The sequence below is a fragment of the Emydura macquarii genome, unplaced genomic scaffold (genome assembly GCF_026122565.2).
Source record: "Emydura macquarii macquarii isolate MOO-44397 ecotype Brisbane River unplaced genomic scaffold, CSIRO-AGI_Emac_v2 contig_3343, whole genome shotgun sequence".
Lineage (NCBI taxonomy): Eukaryota > Metazoa > Chordata > Testudines > Chelidae > Emydura > Emydura macquarii.
This window is the reverse complement of record NW_027133480.1, coordinates 7,124,367-7,145,593: the sequence shown is the minus strand read 5'-3', so window position 1 is coordinate 7,145,593 and position 21,227 is coordinate 7,124,367. Positions and strand designations below refer to the sequence as shown.

At 37.1% G+C, this 21,227-nt stretch overlaps 1 protein-coding gene across 1 annotated transcript in view; it reads right to left on the bottom strand.

Annotated features, from left to right (window-relative positions):
- The window catches only part of JAKMIP3 (Janus kinase and microtubule interacting protein 3), a 106,612-nt gene that overhangs the window by 9,977 nt on the left and 75,408 nt on the right, over positions 1 to 21,227 (bottom strand). Inside the window, exons 12-19 of the mRNA XM_067533472.1 lie at positions 19,331 to 19,414; positions 12,058 to 12,120; positions 8,980 to 9,078; positions 7,758 to 7,856; positions 7,600 to 7,659; positions 6,111 to 6,176; positions 5,554 to 5,622; positions 5,384 to 5,461 (exon numbers count right to left, since the gene is read on the bottom strand). Of these exons, the coding sequence (XP_067389573.1) occupies positions 5,384 to 5,461; positions 5,554 to 5,622; positions 6,111 to 6,176; positions 7,600 to 7,659; positions 7,758 to 7,856; positions 8,980 to 9,078; positions 12,058 to 12,120; positions 19,331 to 19,414 (618 nt within the window). The remainder of the gene's footprint in view (positions 1 to 5,383; positions 5,462 to 5,553; positions 5,623 to 6,110; positions 6,177 to 7,599; positions 7,660 to 7,757; positions 7,857 to 8,979; positions 9,079 to 12,057; positions 12,121 to 19,330; positions 19,415 to 21,227) is intronic.

Here is a 21,227-nt window from a genome sequence, read left to right as displayed (position 1 = left end):
AAAACCCACACACCAGTTTGCCAGTTATGCCATATAGGAAAAATCCCTTCCAGACACCAAAACTGGCAATCAGCCTTGACCCCAGCATCACCAGAGATCCTGCAACTAGATTAAAGGTGGGGAGCCCAAATGGCTATCCCGCCTAGGCTGAAAGCTGTATTGACCACTCTTGACCTTCACAACCACCACTCGAGAGCCACGTTCCAAACTAAAAGACACAAAAAAACACAGGGATTTGTGTGAGGCTAGTCCAAATATAGCGTCATTGATATTTAAGGGGGGAGGCCGGGGGGGGGGGGGTTGTAAAGCCAAAAAGAGCGATAGATGTTGACTTTCACTAGGAGTTGGCCACCACACTCCAATTTGTGCCTTTGAAACTCTCCCCAGAGAACTACTGCCACAGAAAAGACCAGGGAAGTGACCAGAAACATGAGGAGAAAAGCGAATAGTGTTACAGACGTTTTCTCTCTAATGATTCATCTTTTCAGTTCACCCTTTTCCTAAGTAATTGGCATAGGATACATCATGTAGGTCGAATTGGAGAATCTAACTATAGGAAAAATCTATTAGGTTATCTAGTCCATCTCCCTGCCAATGCAAAATTATTGCCTATTGTATATTCACTAGTGCTTTGTCCCAGCTACTTTTAAATCTCCCAGGGATGGGGATCGTGTTCCATCATTACCTTTGGGAGACAATCATAAATCCAATAGATCTCACTGTCAGGAAGTTTTTTCTGATGCTCAGGATACATTTTTCCTTTTTTCAGACTCATCCCATTGCTCCACACTATTTACTATTCCCACTTTACTATTCTAAATAATTCCTCTCTCTTCTTAGTATATACACCCTACAAATTGTCTTCCATCAGTTGTTAGCCAAGTTAGATTATATATATATATATTGCTCTTCTCTAAGCTTCCCCTAATTTGTCAATATTTTTATGAATAGCAGTGGGACATACTGCTGAACAAACAGTATTCGGAATCTGGAAGTACTGAATGGCTACACAGTACCTTGCATTACCCAGCCCACCAACTGCTAGACTTTCTGGTGGGATTATACACAGATAATGGAGAGGGAATGGTGCACTCACCAGGAATAAAAGCATTCTATGATTCCCTGGTAAAGTGCCATTCTCTGTGGAGTTAAATGGATAAATGTTTGACCTGGGAAGATTTCCATATTTAAATCAGTCTCTGAAGATAAAACAGGGTAAGCAACGTTGTTCTGTCTATGATAATTCTGCACTGCATTCTCTGTACATTAAGCACAGTTTGCAGGATTTTTCATTTCATGCATCATTACATAGTCCCAGATACAGAACATTCTGCATATGGCACAAGAGTGAGCAAAGATGGGCTCTGACCAGCTGGATAATGAACACCAGATAACTTAGTTGTTGAACTACATTTTTTTTTCTCCATAGATCACTACAGCGACTTCTCAGGCTTAAAATATTAAAGTGCTTTCCATGACCTGTATAGACCTTCCATCACCAAGATATTCCTTCCCTAATATTCAAACACATTGCATTGGGAGAATGCAATAGCTGACTCACGATATGCTCAACTGCACTCAGACACAGCTCCAACACACTAACTTTCTTCCTATTGCAGCTGATGCGGGTGGTGTCACTGTGATTACACAACAACATTCTATCTTTAGTTTGTTTTATGCTGTGGGAAGTTTGAGGAATATGTGAAGAGAAAAGATTTCCTCTGCAACAGAGAAGAGAAATAGAGAGTGTAGGTAAGTAATGGCTGATGGGGTGGAACAACTGGTTTAAATGCCTCCATGTGTGTGGTGGGGGTTTCAGAAGGGCACCCGCCACTATGACAACCCATGGAAGCAACTGTACTAGAGATCCACACCCTTACAGGGGGAACAATCCTCCAGTCCATGTAGATGTCCCCTCAACAAAGCATGTTTACTTGGGATTGCATTGGCGACCTGGATTTTGCCTTATATGTAGAAATACAGTCTCATTACAGCACTGGACATATGCAAATGTGGTTTTATAGAAGTGTAAAAATAAACATTTATTAATAGGGCAGCTCAAGTGCAGTAAAGGGTCTTAATGTTAACAATTAAATCGTTCTTATCTTTTATTAAAAAAAAGTCTATAGCTGGTATTTCTTTAACTTGTCTAGGAAGAATTCCCACTCCCTATCTGTGATATTATCAGGCAATATCTGTCTGTCCACCAGTCCATCTTTCTGTTTATGCATTTCTAATGTGCCTAGTATAACAGTATCTATATGTCATGGGATATGGAAGCAAAAGCCATAGAAGAGTGATCTGTCTGAATAAAGATATCTGTGACCACACTTTTGTCTGGAGTAAAATATTGCTATTTCCTCCAGAAAACACAGCTCTTAGTAGTTAAATTGCTGAAGTCCTGCTGAAATGGCAAAAAATCTGACTGTAGCAGTAATCTAGCACTCACAAAAACAGATTTTTTTCTCACCGAAAATAGTTTTCACTTGTGAAAACTTATTTTTGTAAAAAGTATGAAGCACAAGCAAAATATCTCAGTTTTGCATTAACTTTGTTTAATGTGATTTTTCACTCAATTTTCCAGAATTTAACCTTTCTGGCTTGACTCTAATAAGTACACATCGATGTAGACATACGGACACATAAAGGTGAACTCACATGCATGCAGAGGCACAGGTGACGCACAATGAGACAGGAACAACAGTGCATGTAAAAACAATCTTTATTTTTTGTTTAATATTTTAAAACAATTACTCAATTTTACATCTATTGCACTTGTCTTAATTGCAATTTTGATATTTTTGCTTAAATTTTGCATAAAAACATCTAGAGTACAAAGTAGGGTTGCTTTAAAGTTGGCAAAATAGTATGAACTTTGCTTCTTCACTTTCTCTTGTAGACGGTCACCGTAAAGTGTGTTCCCTCTGTCTGTTTGATTCTGCATTGTACACAAAATAACCAAGTATTACAGGTCAGTATCTGAAAGTATATGTAGTATTTGGCTACAATTAGAAAAAATAAAGATGCCCTTTCACAATATTCTTAATGTAGTACTCCTCAAAATTCATGTGCATTATTTTCAAGGGCACACAATATTAGGAAGTTACAATATCCTGGTATACACTAAAATGAGTGGTTGTTAAACGATGATCTGTGGACCATCATGGTCCATGTATCTCTTCCAGGCGGGCAATAGAATGAAATATCATGTGTTAGGGGGGCTATGGTCCACAAGAGAATCTTTCTCTCATTAAGTGAACTAGTTTGACTTAGGGCTGAAAGACTGTGTGTTTAAGACAATATTAGATAATCATAATACAGCAGGATTTAGATCTAATGATGATACTCGATGACCCTTGTGTCTATGTCAGGAATGAGGGCTGAGCATGTGTTGACAGAGCTGCCCTTTCAGATGAGATAGTAAAAGAAGTTTTTTCTTTCACTTTTAAAAAATAATCCCAGTATCTTTGCCACACTAATTATTTAAAAAAAAAAAAATTATTAGTTGCATCTGAGGTATACATATATACTTGCCTATACAATCACTACACTATTTTGGCTAACACGCTGACTGGTGAATTTAAAATACATGTGAATATGAATGGTTCTACATGGAAGCAAATTACACATTTTTATTATCAATTCAAATTTTTAATCCAATACTTATACTGTACAACTACACTGGAAATGAACATTACAAACTGCTACATACTGATACAGAAATGTGTGTTAGCAGTGCCTAGAGTTTTGATTTGGTGCCTCAATATGTTACTGTAATACAAATAAATAATAATACCCATTTGAAAGAGTGGAAAAAACCCAAAGTGAACAGAATACTGAAATTCACTATTATTAAAGTAATTAACCTCAGCAATCATTATAATAGCCAAAAGTTTCTCATTGTGAACATCCTATAAAAGAAATCAAATGAAGAAAGTGAAAAGCTGTATTAAAAAAAAACTTACCATCTGTAAATTTTATAATCTTGTAGGTTATAGTTGGTGTCAAAAAGAGGACAGAATCTCCTTGTCCTGTAGAACACACTGGGTAATGGTGAAAATGAAACTTCCAGTACCAGACCAAAAGTTCTTTTGTCATTGGAATTGTTCTTCATATCATTTTTTTTCTATGCTTTTTAGGATACACTTATGTGCCTGGTGTGAAGTCCATCACTTTGCTTGATGGTATTCTTAGTATGTGGTCAAAGAATAAATAGGAAAATGCAGGCAATCTTCCTTGGTGTACATAACATCCCACAACTGAGAGTACATGAAATACAAAGTGAAAGAGTGACTGGCATTAAGCCACAGTGATGTCATGGAATTCCATCTATTGCTAGTCAATATCCACTGCTTGGCACTGGTTGGACTTTGCTAAGGATTCCATTACAGAATAAGGAGTTATGGACAATGCCAATCAAACTTCACCTCTTTACTACTATGCCCACATTCAGAGTACTTCAGAAATAAGGAGCTGTTTTAGAACTGTTTACTATATACAGTGCCTGACGCAGGGTTATCCCCATGCTGTGCATGGAAGTTAGTCTCAGGAAAAGCTGATCAGTTGGCAAAATCAAGTTCTTAAAAACAACCGGAGGACTAAAAAGTGTATTGAATAAAAGCTTCCCCAAATGTCCTCACATCACTGCATGTATTAGACATCCAAAAGGAGGACTGAATACTCTCCTCAGCCATTAGAAGACATGACCATGCCCAAGGTACAAATAATTCCCAAAGCGCAGGAAAAAGGTACAACTGTGCTAAATATTGGTATAAATATTTACTTCATAAGTATGTTAAGTTAGTATTTCTGATGGTGAGAATCTATTGGTACAGCTGTAAATGCAACTACAGTTGTAGGAAACTGTTTACTGAGTAAGTAAAGTGATCAAATTTAGGTCCGGATTAGCTAATATGTGCTAGGTAAACCTGACGTAAACTCAACATTTGTCCCAATGTAAATGCAGGATATATCTTTAACTTGATTTTAGCTAGATCAGTTGTAGCCTAGGTTCCTAGGACAAACCCTGAGATAGAAGATTTATTTTGGGGAGTAAAAGAGAATACTTGCAAACTATTGTTCCTTCAGTTGCAAACTAGAGTCTCAGCTATGTTAAACTGTTTGTACAATACAAATAAATAAATAATAAGAACAATAACACCTGAATACTTAAGGCCCTGATCATGCAAAAAGCTCCATGCGAACACAAGGTCTCCCTGTATGCAGCTCATTGCTTGCAATTAAATTTACCTTGTCTTCCAGCCACTCCATGAATGGAACTCCCACTGTAATCAATGGGAATTCTGTATAGAGGAGGACTTTGGGATTATACAAGGTAATTTATTAAAGGTAGCAGAAGTCTGTCAAGACTGACATTTCTTACCTTATGTGCTTGATCCAAAGACTGTTTCCTGTAGTCAAGTTCATCATCCAAGTAGCCCTTTTGTTTACTAAATAGCTCCTAAGGATATAAAGAGAACTAGGTTATCTCAATTACTTTAGCAACAATGTAAATGACTGTTCTTTTTATTGTCTCAGCATTCCTTATAGTACCTTTTCATTCTCAAGATCTAGCATCTTTTGCTGCAGTGCAGATTCTGTCACTTCTATCTGCTGTAGCCACTGCATATAAAAGATAATGAGAGGTTAAATCCTAAATCTTGACAGATCGGTTTCCAGAATCAAAATAGGCAGCATGCAGCTTCTTTCAAAGAGCACGTTCTGCTATTCAGTTTTTATTACAATTCAAGCATACATATGAGATGCATTTAATTTAAAGCCACTAACTTGGGGGGGTGGGAAATCAAGCACATTAGATAATTATATAAATTGATGACTGAAGGAAGGACATTTTTCCAAAGCCTATCAATTTATCTTTTACAACTCAAATGAAATTAATATAAATTATGGTCCTGTCTGAACATTATCTTTATATATTTTCCCCTCATTAATTACTAACTTTTGCAAAAGAATAATTGTGCTTAAATAATTCTATCATTTTGTGAAGAAACAATGATTTACCTTACCAGTGCACTCAAGTTAATCCATTCTAAGAAGGGCAAAACTTTGTATACTATGATTTCACTTATTAGGGATGTATATGTTTTTACCTTTTCAGCCAGAGTCAGAACTGTCCTTGCTTGGATGACAACTACTTGCTCTTCATTGGTCAGATTCTACACCAAAAGGAGAATATAATTACAATAAACTCCAATGCCTTTTTATTAGTTTGGGGCAGTGCTTGCACTAAATATATATAAAATTAAATACTCTCCTGGAATATTAAATGAAATAAAAATTCCTTTTTTAATATGGAATATGGTTGTAATTTTTTAAAGTTAATGCTGAATTGTTACTGTAAAATACTATATTTCCTAGAAGTTCTCATACACAGTAATGTCCCTGTAAGTACAACTAATTCTCCTTAAAAGCTTGACACTTACCAACAAACTGTTGGCACATCAAAAACCAGCTGATTTTTATTAAGTGGCACTGTTTCCTTTCTTTTCCCAACTGAGGATAACCACACACTTACACAAGACAAAAAAGAAAAGAAGCAAACGTGAAAGTCCCAAAAGTGTTGGTTGCTGAAAGCGTCTAATTAAAAACTTATTTTTATTTCAGATTTTGGAAAAAAAGTGAACATACTGCCAATACACATGTGTGAATTTATTGCTGACAATCTTTACATTATTAAAATTACACTAATGAACTGCAAATGAAAACCAAAATATTAATGGCTTTGAAATTATTTGAACTTTACATATTATCCAGGTGATGTGTTATTTTTATGCCTTTGCCTCTGTTGCAAAAGCCTTAACAGACCACATTCTTTGTCAGCGTTAGCCAGGTGGCATTAAGGAACTAGCATTATAGAAAGGATATAGGGCACCAGAGCTGAAAGCTGCATCTCAGTTCTTTGCTATGCATTCTGTGGATGTCACATTCACGTATAAGGCCATGAATTGCACAAGAATGATGTCACTAATCTAATCTTAGGCCTCGACTCATTTGCACACGAATAGCAACATGTTCACAACAATATATATTTTTTTTAAATGGAAATTATTTTAAAGTGTGGGAAAAAGCTTTTACAGCTATTAAGTACCACATCCTCTCTTCTTTCTACTCTTTAAACTGTTTCTATCTATTTATTTCAGGTTAGCAGTGCCTATGTCTAAAGTGCAAGTGCCTTACAAAGTTAAAATGCACAGTTATTAAAATGCAAAATCAAATAAATACAAGTAAGGAAATAAAGGAAAGACCACCTGAGCAATGGAAAGATACAGTATGTTCTATGAAAAAAAAAAGATGTTTTTAAAAAGAATGTTACCAACCTTAGAAATTTAAAATCAAAGAGCCATGTTTTAACAGTAAGATGCTTTCTGCCACATCTGAAAGGCCCATTAAGACATATGTTAAGTTGCAAAGAGCATTTTGTCTGTAACCCATTGCCTCAATTACAATACAAAGAGGTGTGCAATAACAAAACAAAAAAACCCCAAACAAACAAAAAACATGCTCTAGATTGTCCTAATGCTACATTAACAAAAGCACAAATATTAACAGAAATATACACAATTTATTAAAGGAACATACACTTACGGCGTTATCCCCTAAAATGTCCAACTTTTTCATTAGCTCCGCTACTAGTATATCCTAACAACAAGAGAAATATGCAGAGAAAACAAGGAGTCAGAATGCAGCATTACATGGCATTTAGAGGAAGCAATCCTATGAAATGGAGATTTGCTTACCGTTACACCTTCTGCCTCACAGTAAACTTGGAGAGGACTTTTTCCCTCAGTAAAAGGAATGTGATGAAAGTTGATAGCAGGGGATCTTCTTTCTCTCTCCTAAAATAAAAATAATTATGTTTAAGGAGATTTAATTTTTAAATAACCACCACATTCTACTGTAAGCTTCAGCTTCATTAAGAATACATTATAAACTTGGGCATTCCACAAAGCATGCTCTGAAAAAATGAGTAATACATCAGAAATAAATGAAGTACAGAGTAGCACTAGCCATAAGAATTTTTATGTATTGTACAAAGAGGTGGGAAATCTTTCATTCTGCCTCTTATGGCAATTTATTCTAAGCTGTACAGGAAAAAGTGTCATTTACCTGAGAAGATATCATGCTTGTGGAAGATTTCACTAGACTGACAGGCAGTGAAGACCTTTTTTATCCACAGAGAGGATAAAGCAAGCATACACAGTAGTAAGACAAGCTTTCTTCAGATGTTTCATCAATGTGCACCAACCATGACTGTTTAGTCATCATGGCTATGTAAGCGGGTTACATTTGGGTAGCCTGGATGTGTTTAAATCCAAAGAAATGTAAGTAACATCTGTGTTGGATATTACTATCTGAGGTCATTTTTTGCCTCTTAACAAGTGTCGCAAACCAGAAGTGTTAATCAAGGGTTAAAGGTGTAGGCTGTCCATAAATACTGCAAGAAGTCTGTGTGACAAAGAAAGGCTCACCAGAATAAGTACAATGTGAAGGGCCATGCAATGTCCTTGACCTGCATGTGGAACAAGTAACAATAGATCGCTGAATGATTTTTAGCAAACACGATTAAAAACTCCTTAATAATTATTGTTGTGTGTGTTACATTTTGATTTTGCTTCAATTGTTACATTTTAAAACAGATGTAGTGGAAGAACAGCAGAGTAAACAGGTAATCTATGACATAAACTGGGCTTTAACTAGAGTGTATGGGTAGGAACTTTAAAAAATGTATGCAGTAAAATAACTAGAAATCAGTATTTGGCAATTTTGATATGCTGTTCTGTTGGAGTTTTTTTCAATCCTCTTTTGGTACCACTGTGTACCAATCACTTATGTCACTTTTAATGAAGAGCTCCTCTTCCATATAAAAGTAGAGGGGATCCTTGAGTTTGGCTGCCTTCCAGCCTTAGACAACATAATGCAGAAAAAGTGACGACAGTTGTATAGATCACTGTTACTTACTTCGAGCTCTAATATTCTGAATTCCAGGAGTTCATTTTGATCCTTAGCATCCTGGACATCATGTTTTAACCGAGCTTCTTCTGTTTCCATTTGTTTTATCTGACAAATAAAATATTTTTTTAAAAGTTTTTGATGGTTCATTTCACTGTTGTATAAATTCTAAATCTGCTAAGAACTCAGTTCCTCTGGGCAGTACTCATGGCTTAAAAGCAAACATTTTGGATTTAGTGACACTTCAAAGTTCAGCCTTTATTACTGGATATTCTAAAAATCTTCTGGGCCCTAGGTGTGATTCTACATTCAACAATGCTGATAGCATTCGGCTTAGATCCTAGACGCAGTATAACAGGATTGATCAGTTAAGTCATAATTCTCCAACTCTTACACTATTTTTAATTAGATGACTTGCTGAGTAAAGTACTACTCAAAGTGAGTAAGGGTGGCAGGCTAAGGACTTCTATGTGTATTACAAGTCCACAGTAGGAACATTCTCTGCACAGCCTGATATGCTGAGTGAAGTGAAGGGATTGCCGGGCAAATAGACCAGAGGGATGAGAAATTCAGAAGCCACTTCCCCAGAGTGACCATCTCCTTAGCTCCCTTTATCAAAAAGTTCAAAGGACAGTGGAGAGCTCTAGAAAACAACCCTATCCATCCTTCTGAATTATGGCATTATGAAGATATTGTGACTGTGTGTGAATTGTTCCGATTAGAGCTGTGTGGAATACTTTTAAAATATTTTATAGTGGTACTTAAATAATACTAATAAACCACATGCATTCACTGAACTTCTAAAGATACAGAGTGTCAGGCTAAAAGGGATCACTAGATCATCTAGTCTCACCTCCAGTATATCACAGGCCAGCAACACCCACACACTAAATCCAGCAACTGAAATGAGGCCAAAGTATTACAACACACAGGAAACAAGACTATTACGTGCCACAGGCAGAGATAATCCAGATAATCCTGGCACCTACCCACACCCACATGCTTCAGAGGAAGGCAAAAACTCCCCAAGGTCATTGCCAATCTGACCGGGGCGAAATTCCTTCTCAAACCCACATATGGTGATCATTTAAACTTTGAACATATGAGTAAGCCAGCCAGCCAACCAAGCATCTAAGAGAGAGAATAAATGGTGTCACCTCAGAGCCCTGGCCCAACATGCCCAGTGTCCTGTCTCCAGCTGTGGCCACCCCGATGATCAAAGGAAGGAGATAAAAAAAACCTCCCAGAATATATTCAGGGGGCAAATCCCTTCCTGACCTCTACCACTGGCTGTCTGAAACCTTGAAGCATGAGTTTTAGGAACATAAAACATAAACCAGAAGTGAGCCCCAGGGCGCTGGAGCCCTGTCTCCTACCATCACAAACAACTCCATCATACAATTTCTCTCATACATTTGTCCAGCTCTCTCTAAAACTAATTTAGTTTTTTGTCCCCCATCCCTCCACCAAACTCCTACTGGGAGGCTGTTCCAGAACCTCACCCTTCTGCTGGTTAGGAACCTTTTTCTAATTTCCAGCCTGAATTTTTTCATGGACAGTTTGTATCCATTTTTTCTTGTGCCCATATATCTTTTATCTTAAATAACTGTTTAGCCTCTTTTGTATTTACTCCCCTAATGTATTTACAGATGGCAATCATATCCCAGCTCAGCTTTCTTTTTGCTAGGTTAAACAAGCCAAACTCTTCCAGTATCCTCTCATAAGATAGGCCCTCCATTCCTCTGATCATCCTAGTAGCTCTTCTCTGCACCTGTTCCTTTAATTTAATCTTTCTAGTCACTGAACATGGGTGAACCTGTATTCCAAGTGAGGTCTTACCTGTGCCTTGTACAGTGGTATAATTCTTCTCTGTCTCTACTGGAATTTCCTCACCTGATACATTTTAGGATTACATTAGCCTTTTTTCACAGTCGCATCCTCTTGGTGGCTCAGTCACCTATGATGTGTGATTGACCCACACATTCAAGTCTCTCTCCTCCTCTGTTCCAAATGATGAGCTAGCAGCTGAAATTCTTATTATTAGGCCCTAAGTGCATGACCTTTCACTTTGTACTACTGACTTTCATCCCATATCTGTCACTCAAACCTTCAAGGTCATCCAGAGTTTTCCCATCCTCCTCTGTATTGACGATGTCACCCAACTTTATATCACCACCAAATTTCATTAGCTCATTCCTACCTTTTGTGCAGAGGTCATTAATAGAAATATTGAATAAGGTTGGTTGCAAGACCAATCTTTAAGGAACTCTGTTAGTAACCTCTTTCCAAGCTAATTCAATATTCAGCACAACCTGAAGCCTTCTCCCCTTTAGCCAATTTCTTGTCCACCTTACAATTCAGGTATTGATTCCCATCTTCCATAATTGAACTAATTATTTCCCATGTGATACCATGTCAAATGCTTTCCTGGAATTCAAATATATTCGATCTTTTGTACTTCGTTATCTAAAAAGTCAGTTATTTTCTCAAACAAGGAATTCAGCTAGTTTTGCATTATCTATCTTTGGTAAACCTATGTTGCATTGCATCTGCTTTACCATTTACCTCTATGAATTTAACTATTTTCCTTCACAATTTGTTCTAAAAGCTTGCACACCACAGAGGTCAGACTAACAGGCCTGGATCACTTTTTTCCCCTTTCTTAAATATAGATATTAAATTAGGTATCCTCCAATCATATGGTAGATATATAGACAGATTTATTAAAACTTGTTGCTACCAGACTAGCGATCTCTTGAGCCAGTTCTTTCTGTATTCTGGGATGGAAATTATTTATTCCCCTTGATTTAGCACATTAAGGTCTCTAAGTTTTTTTTCCACCTCAGATGAGGTCATTTTGATTTCTAGACACTCATTTCCATCAGCCATACTGTCTTCATGCACACGTTAGCATGGTTACTGAAAACCGAGGCAAAGCATTCACTTAGTTTATGGGACATACCTAGATAATCTTTAATTTTCTTGCCATTCACACTGAATGGTGGCCCAACCTCATCTTTTCTTATTCTCTTTTTATTTATATTAAAAAAATATATTCAGTGTAGAAACAGAAATGCTAAGAATTACCTTTTCTACAAGTTCTTGATTTCTCCTATATAATGCTTGCTTCTCCTCAATCCACTTCATATCCTTAAAAGAGAAATGATTAATATTATAGAAGAAACTGACAGTGCTGCCATAGTATGTGATCATGTAATTAAAGACTGTATCATATGCATACACAGGAGGAAGCTGAATTAAAATTGCACAGGCAACTTTAATTCTGACGTTTCCTTACTTTTTTGAGTGCTTGACTTTGTTCTTTTAACACAGTATTTTGGGTTTTTTTTAAAATTGGAATATAAATACTCCAAAAAAAAAATAAACATAAACAACCCTGTCAATCAATAAAATGAATGACATTTGCAATAAAAATGAAAGGTTAGGTATCTTCATTACACTAATTTAATAAACAGATAATAGCAATTATAGTATTTCAATTTCCATGCTTCCCAAGATTAAGAAATATAAATCTTATTTTTAGATGCATGAATTATTTTATTAGATTGAGATGGGGAAAAAACAATTGGAACCTTATTTGCTCACTGAGATCAGTGATGCTTCAGGCTGAACAGGCAAGCAAGTGATCACATATAGTTAAAGTTTGAAAATACCTTTGAAAAGTGCTGTCTATGTGAGTGCTTAATAATAATAATAATAATAATAAATATCTTCATCATTATTATCACAAGGCCCCAGAGATAGAGCATGTTTTGAACAATTGATATTTTGCTCTGCTAAAGACAGAAATTCCTTTTTCCTACAAAATTCATCTCCTGAAGAAGTTTGTAATTGAATGATAATGATCTATATTCCATTATATTCCATCACTTATAAGACCTAAGGGGATTCACCTCTAGTCCTAGCTGAAGGGAAGGGGTCATTGAATAGTGGGCCATTATATAAATTCCTAGGCTGGTGTAGCAGTTCTCTTCTCCCTCCCTGTTTAGAAGGCATGGAAGTTATTTGCTGAGTCTTCCAAGTTTGGAAGATCCAGCTGAAACATTTACAGGGAGAAATGCAGGCAGATAGGATACCAAAAGCTGAACAGCATGGTGAGAAAATGGGGAGTGGGTAATTTATCTTTTTCCCGTAGGCATCTTTTAAAGAAAAAGAACCAGAACATGGAGAACCTATTCTCATTGGGTAGTTCACATGAAGGAAAAATCGCATGCTAAAGATGTGCCAGGATATTGGTGAGGGAGCTTTAGGGGTGGAATTTGCATTTTCATGCAGGTTTCTCCAGATTATTTCATATGGGGATGGGTTTAAAACCTGTAAAAGCTCCAGGGATGTAAGAATGGAAAAAAGGCTGTAAAAGCAGAAACTGATCTGATAAAAGAATTTATGAATAATTTTATATTGGTTTTTAATGGGACTTTTAGGACTCTCATTTATTTAGCCATTTGCTGATAAAAGAAAATTCAGCTAAGAACAGATATATTTCACCTTTCTGGTCAAATTTACTCCCACAGTCTGAACATGTTACCCATTTCAACTGGGACCAAAAATAGGATTTTACCCAGAATTATAATAATATTTAGTGCTTAAAGTACTATTTTCATCTTCAAAGTGCTATAAAAACACTGGACCAGGCCACAGCTGGGTGTAGAGAGGAAGCCAGCCAGCAGTCCCGCACTACACTCTTTCAGGGTTTCCCACCAGGAGAGACAACTAGATGACCATGTCATGGCTCCAATGGAAATTTAGGTTAAGACATCACCCATCTGCCTTACCTCTTCAGCCATCACTGACCTATGGGCACCCTGGTAGAATTGAGGTTGTGGAACCTTTCCCCATGGTACTATAACACTAGGTCAATCTAGTCCATTCTCTAATCAACCTTTGCAATGCCCATGATTTATGTCATATTATCAGCCTCATTTTACCAGTGAGTAAACAGGTATGGGTTTGATCCTAACAATTGCTGGGTAGCTTCAAGTAAAAGTAGAAAAGTAGTAAAAGAAAAGTCTGAGCTCACATGATTTGCCATTTACTGACTCAGATGTTCCTGGCTTTCACTTCCATTAACAGTCTACTAGATTTTGCTCCCTTTTTGAGGTTTTAAAAAAAATTGTTAAAAATCATTTTCTGTTTCATCTTCTGGGTTGGAAACTTAAATAACTCATGTGCTGGAAACAGTCTGACAGCAATTTTGGTATTCTCAATGGAGCTAGCCATCCATCCATAGGAAGTATGGACATTTGTTATTTGCAAGAATTCTAGATAGGAAGATATTTGTATTCTATAAATGCAAGTTTTTTTCCCCCACTGCCTGTGGATACAAGTGGGTGGAAGGTATTTTGAATCCAGCATAGCTCCAGTTTTGGCTGCCATTGGGGTCTCTTTTTCACAGCTCAGAAGGCAGTGGCAATATTAAGCATGTCTGCAGATTCTGTACGAGTCTTGGGATTCAAGATAGCTCAATAAAGGCCTTAAAAGGAAGTTATTACTATAATATTCAGATGATGTTCAGATAGAGTCGATTGTTAAAATGTCTAACTTCTTCAGTTCAGGGTCAGGATCATAATAAACTATTCATTTCACCTAGTCAAAAATCCAAAGCCACTCACTCTGTAAGAAATAAATTGAAAAGCTCATGATGGCATGTACCGTTTCTATTTTGGGGATGTTACTTTTAAAGTTATTTTTTTAATATTACTTATGTAAACATGTATGTGAATGATAAGCATTCAGACATCAACACTGCAGTCAGAAGGGAATCAGAATGGCATGCAAAGAGTCGGATATCATTCATAGATTCCAAGGCCAGAAGAAACCATTATGATCATCTAGTCTGATCTCCTGTATAACACAGCCATAGAATTTTCTCACAATAATTCCTAGATCATAGCTTTTAGCAGAACATCCAATGTTGATTTAAAAAAATGTCAGTGATGGAGAATCCATTATAACCCTTGGTAATTGTTTCAATGATTAATTACCCTCACTGTTCAAAATTTCCAGTCTCAATTTGTGTAGCTTCAACTTCCAGCCACTGGATTGTGTTATGCATCCAAGGATGGTATCAGCTTTTTTAGCCACAGAGTCACACCGGGAGCTCATGTTCAGCTGATTATCCACCATGATCCCCAAATCTTTTTCAGAGTCACTGCTTCCCAGGAGTCCTCCCATACTGTAAGTATGGCCTACATGCTTCGTTCCTAGATGTACACATTTACATTTAGCCATATTAAAGTGCAAGCATTCTGTATCAGTGACCTGTCCTCTTCATTATTTACCACTTCCTCTATTTTTGTGTCATCTGAAAACTTTACCAGTGATGATTTTGTTTTCTTCCAGGTCATTGATAAAAATGTTAAATAGTGCAGAGCCAAGAACCTATCCCTGTAGGACCCCACTGGAAACACATCTGCTCAATGACAATTTCCCATTTACAATTACATTTTGAGACCGATCACTTAGCCAGTTTTTAATCCATTGAATGTGTATGTGATGAGGTTTACAAACTCCACACTAAAGCAGAGACAAGGAAGGGCTGGAGCAGTACTGGTCCAGAAAGTCCTCATGCCTCAGGCACTGCTGAGCAAGGTCCTGGGAGAAGACCAGGATAAAATGAGCTTCAGCAGCCCCAGGTGGGGGGTAAGGAGGGTGGGAAGAAAGTGGCCATTTTCTGGAGGAACACCAGTCTACAGTAACAGAAGAGAAAGCTTCTATTGAGGGGCTCTGACTGTGAGTCTCTCCCCCCACCACACCTAGCCTCTTTCCAAGAGGGAGGTAGAACCATGGGAAAGGGCTCAAGATGGCCATAGACATCAGCCCTTCCAAGGACTCTAAGTACACTGTGACCACACTCCAAACTGAGATGCAGTGGTTTAGAAAGTGGCCCAGGGAAGGTGAGCAAGTCGGCCGACAGAGAGGGAGTTCCTGGATCTCCCTATGAACCCTGGAGTTACACCCCTGGCTCCAAGGAGGGCAGGGCTAAGGGTATCATCAAAGACACCAGTCCAGCTACAATCTCATCCAGAGGGTGGGAACACCTTGAATGACCAGAAAGGCTAGAGTTGGAGGCCCAGACCAATAGCCTGCTGACCAAGCAAACATTTCACAGCAGTGTGTCTTGTTAATTTTATACCACCCTAATTTTTTAAACAAAATGTCATGTGCTACCAGACCAAAGGCCTTAGAGAAATACATGATGTCAGCGCTGTTACCTTTATCAACCAAACATGTAATGTCATCAAAAAAAAATTCAGGTTAGTTTGACAGGGTCTATTCCATAAACCCATGTTGATCTGCATTAATTACATTCCCCCCCCTTTAATTCTTCCTTAATCAAGTCCTATATTAGCTGCTCCATTTTCTTGCCAGGGATCAATGTCAGGCTGACAGGCCCATAATTACCTAAGTCATCCTGTTTACCCCTTAGCTTCTTCCAGTCTTCTGGAACTTCCCTAGTGCACCAAGACTTATTGAAAATCAGCATTAAGGGTCCAGGAAGGGTCTCAGCTAGTTCTTTTAAAACTCTTGGATGCAAGTTATCTGGATCTGCTCATTTAATAATGCAGAATAGGCCAGGCAATAGAATGTCAACAATCATTGGAAATAATATTAGCTCCAAGCCCAAGAGTTGTGATGGGCTTGCCAGGATGGAACCTCAAGGCTAGACTAAAGAAATTAAGTAATGAACTTTCCTTGAAATAAGTCAGTCATGCAAGGCCAGACATTCAGCAGTGATCCAAAAACTGAAAATTGCTCAAAGTGTAGCCTTTAGCAAATCAAAGAGAGAAATGACACATTTTAAAACATGTTTTGACTCTACAGTAAAGTCCCATTAAAGTCAATGGCACGCTTAAGACTGATTTCAGTGGGAACTTGATGAAATCCTACAAGAATCATGTAAGTCATTTGGGGTACACTTTCAAGAGGGAACTTTGAGTATATCAAATAAAATTGTATGTTAATTTACTCTTTTTGTAAAAGCCCCTTTAACTGATTATTTGAATTGAAAACATGGACATTTTGTGCAATTAACTATACATAGTTGCACAACAGGCATTCCAAACCAGCTCCATTGCATGAACAAATTCATGTTAGATTTAAAAAAAGAAAAAAAGAGGAAAAGCTTTTGCAGACTAGTTATCTCTTTGCTTGATAGGGTACATAATCTGTACCAACATGTGTGCTCACTCCTGTTAAAAAGGCTAGGAACCGCTTCTCTAATGCAATATTCGCTTTTCTCCTTCTCCTTCATTTAACAAAGCAACAATCTCTGCAACTATAGAGAAAACCATTAGAGATAAAAGCATATTTTTACTCATGTTAAGATAAAACATTACTCTGCATTAAAGCGAACATTTTTCCTTCAAGCCCCCTTTGAACTTCTTTTCACAGACATTGTGTATCCTGGTAGCCTGTTAGATGTAATATCTCTCAAATACATATTTTTTGAAATGATGAATTTAAAACATGGACCATTTTCCTGTGTGCCTTATAGCCAAGATATAATCATTTTTCTTCTACAGTACTTTTTCAGTACATATGACAAGCACATTTTCAAATAGATATCACAACCAAATCTGTCCCTCAGTAGCTTGCTTTATGAGACACGGAGAATAAAACAGAGTGCATTACAGTAAATCAGAATTATTAGTGCTTGGTGGGACTTGAGTGGTATACAGCCCCTGTGCTGATCAGCTGCACAAGGATGAATTTCACCCCTTGTGCTTAGTTGTAAGTTTACCTGTGCACTTACCCATAAATACCTTTTAAAATAAAAATAAATAGTTATAAAAATAAATTTGGATCCATAATTATGATTGATTATGCTGCCTCAGGACTTCAGGATGGAGCCCTCAATTAGGTATGCAACAGTTTCTTTACTTTTAAGCACCACCAATGACACTGAATGCACATGCAAGTTCAATTGCCTGCAGAGCTCCATAGTTAAATTCTAGAATGCTCCATGTGTGCAGTGTATCTATCTATTTTAGGTACTGTAGTATCTGAGCACCTCACAGTCTTGAGTGTATTTATCCTCACAATAACTCTGTGAGGTAGGGAAGTGCTATTATCCCCATTTTACTGATGGGGGCCTGAAGAACTAAGGGACAGATTTTTAAAGGTACTTAGAAAACTAAAGAGGGAGATAGGTACCTAGTGGGTTTTCAAAGGCAGGTAGGTGCTTTGGAAAATCCCACTAGATGCCTATCTGCATCTTTAGGTACTTAAATACCTGGCTCTAAGTGACTCACTCAAGGTCTTAAAGGAAGTCTGTGGTAAAGCAGGGACTTGAACCAGGGTCTTCTAGGTTCCAGACTAATGTCCTAACTGGACTATCTCTCTTCTCCTTACCGCTGACTGATGAATATTTTGGTGTTGTAGAGTTTCTCATGTCTGAGGCTAAAATATTTTTAAAATTCTGGGCAAAGAAGTTTTTCTCACTGGTTATATAAATGAGGTTTGACAGTAGTAAAGCTGGGCAAATAATCCTTAAAATACAATTTCTTCAGTGAACTTTCCTTCTTTTTCTGTTTATGAACTGTCCAGTAACAGGTGGCAATTTTTCAAAATGTATTAATTATGCAAAGGTATTTACCAAATGCTCTTTGTGAATTATTCTTATTCTCTCTGCAGATTGCTCATTATTGTGATTACTCAATATCACAATTCAAGCTCTGTAGGTTTGATTAGGCACTTGTGGACCAGATGCTCATATAAGGCAAATCTGTGTAGCTCCATTGACTTCAGTAGAGCTATGCAGATTTACACTAGCTGACAGTCTAGTCCCCAGATAACATAATATGTTCCATACCTGGACGAGCAGAACTCTTTGATTCGGGTTTCTAGTGTATAATATTCACATTTACAAATTTAAATGTCTCTTTATGCAAATGAATGAACATTCAAAAATATTTTTCTTTCAGTATTCACCCAGCCATAGGTAGCATGTATTCAATGTTCATTTCTTCATGAATTACTCAACACATTTATTGAATAATGTGATATTAATCTCTCCTAAACCAATGGTACACAGTTTGAAGAGGATACCCATAATTATGCAAGGGCAGTTATATGGATTTAAGAGTATGTCAATAACGACACATAACTGCTGCTTGATAGATGTGTTTTGTAATTAGTAAAGAGTCAAACATTTTAGGAAATATTATCAAAGTGATATATATATATATATATATATGCTACTGAACCACACTAGTGTCTTTTATCATATATGACAAACTTCACAATATGAGTATATTTTTCTTTTGCTGAAAATTTACAGAACAGCTAGTTATAGTTAGAGATTGCAGTAATGAATATTTTTCTCAGAATACATTACCTGTCCCTGTTCAGCAAGAGCCTTTTCTAGGTCCTCTATTTGAGCTTGGGATCTGTGTATTTCTGCTTGGAGCTGCTCACGCGTCTGTAGGATGTGAGAAAAGATACATCAAACTTTCTCTAAAAGCCAAAATGCTAATGTAGATACATCAAACACTTAAAATATATCAAATACTTATTAAAGACCTTTGAGGGAATTAATTTGCAGCTAAGTATTTATGACAGGATCAAATCATTAGAAATTTTAAAAGGAAAACTTGTATGATGGGATAATAATTTTAAGATTTAATTTAAAATTAAAATGAACATCATCTAGCTAACTAGCCACTTAGACAGCAAAAGATGAATTGCTTCTTACATTGGAATATTTGTTACACTCTTTGTTCATAGATCAGAAGTGTTTTTGCCCTTACCCAGTTCGATCAAAACAGGATGTTTAAAAAAGCAAATGGAATAACGTAGAGATTTCTCTTCCCATAATGGGAGGAAAAATATATTAATAGGCTGAGGGACATGCTTGATTTCTACCTGTATTTTTGTTGTTTCAAAGTGATTTAAAAGAGACCAACAAATATGATGGTACAAATTGTCAAAAGCAGCCTCTAAATTTGTGAGCATAATTTTGAATACACAAATGTTTAGCTGTACTATACATTGATTACAAACACAAAAGCTAATGGAAAGCTAGTTCAAATTCCAACACCATTCTGTAAATGTGATGTATATATTTTACAGAGAACAAAGCTAATTTTTAATCTTAACTATTTTATGCATGAAACATAGATGTGTGGCTGTGACACACCAGAGTACAATCCAGACTAATGAATAGCTCCTGTCAGCTAAAAGCAGCTACACAGAGAGCTTACAGCCGCTGTGTAGCACAGCTACACAGAGAGCTTACATGATACAGCTCCACCATTGGAAGCTCTCTAGTGTAGCCATAACCTTACTGTTGAGAGTTCAATGGTGTCTGTCCTCTAACCATTCATCCATCAGCATCACTACAGCAGTTTCGGGTCTGTGCCCTGGCCTGAATCCAGATTGCGCCAGGTCTAGAACATTAGCTTCAGTTAAATGAGCTTGTAGTTGGCCTTTTGCTAGCTTCTTGACAGACATGAAGGCAACTCCTTTGTTTTTTCCTGCACTCAGTTTGGTTGAGGAGAATATACATCTTCAGAGTAACTGAATTCTACATATAGACTTAAAAACTATAAACAAACACATCTGAAAATAAAATGATCCAAATTGAACTCCTCTGCTCTCATTCTAAGACCCGAGTTAAGGGTTTACTTGTCCCTATTCTGCTGATGTCCCTGCTAACAGTTAAAAAATAAAGTGAGGACTACTGCTGCTTTACTTACCCTAAATGTTAACATTGCCATCAAGTCTTGCAGGAGAAATAGAGATCTCTGAACTGAAGTATTGGCAGGTAAAAAGTTTTTCAGTTTATGTTTTAAAGAAAAGGTGCCCATTTTACTTGAAGCAGAACTCTGGAAAGAACTTATCTCCGTGGATCCTGTCCTGCTTCCTCCCAAAGCAATAGCCATTTTCCCCTGAGAATTTATTGTTTAACTGGAACTGGCTATTTTCTGGTAACATATTCTGTGTTAAACAGGTTTATCATTAAGAGAAACTTAATTGTAAAGCCATTGAGGGTTATCACTGTACCTTTAACTTCTGCTTCAGGTAAGGTACCTTTTGGATCAGATGATTGCTCTGAGGGGAATAAGGGTAGCTTGATTGTGGTTGGGCAGGTTGCAGACAGCAGTAGCAACATAAGGAAAGGCCCAATTTTGTTCCTCCTGCATCTGACAATCTCAATCCCAGGAAGTTTTTTTCCACCTACACACCCACTAAGGCAGGTAGTTAGCCAGTTAGCGCTGAAGAACTTGTAATTA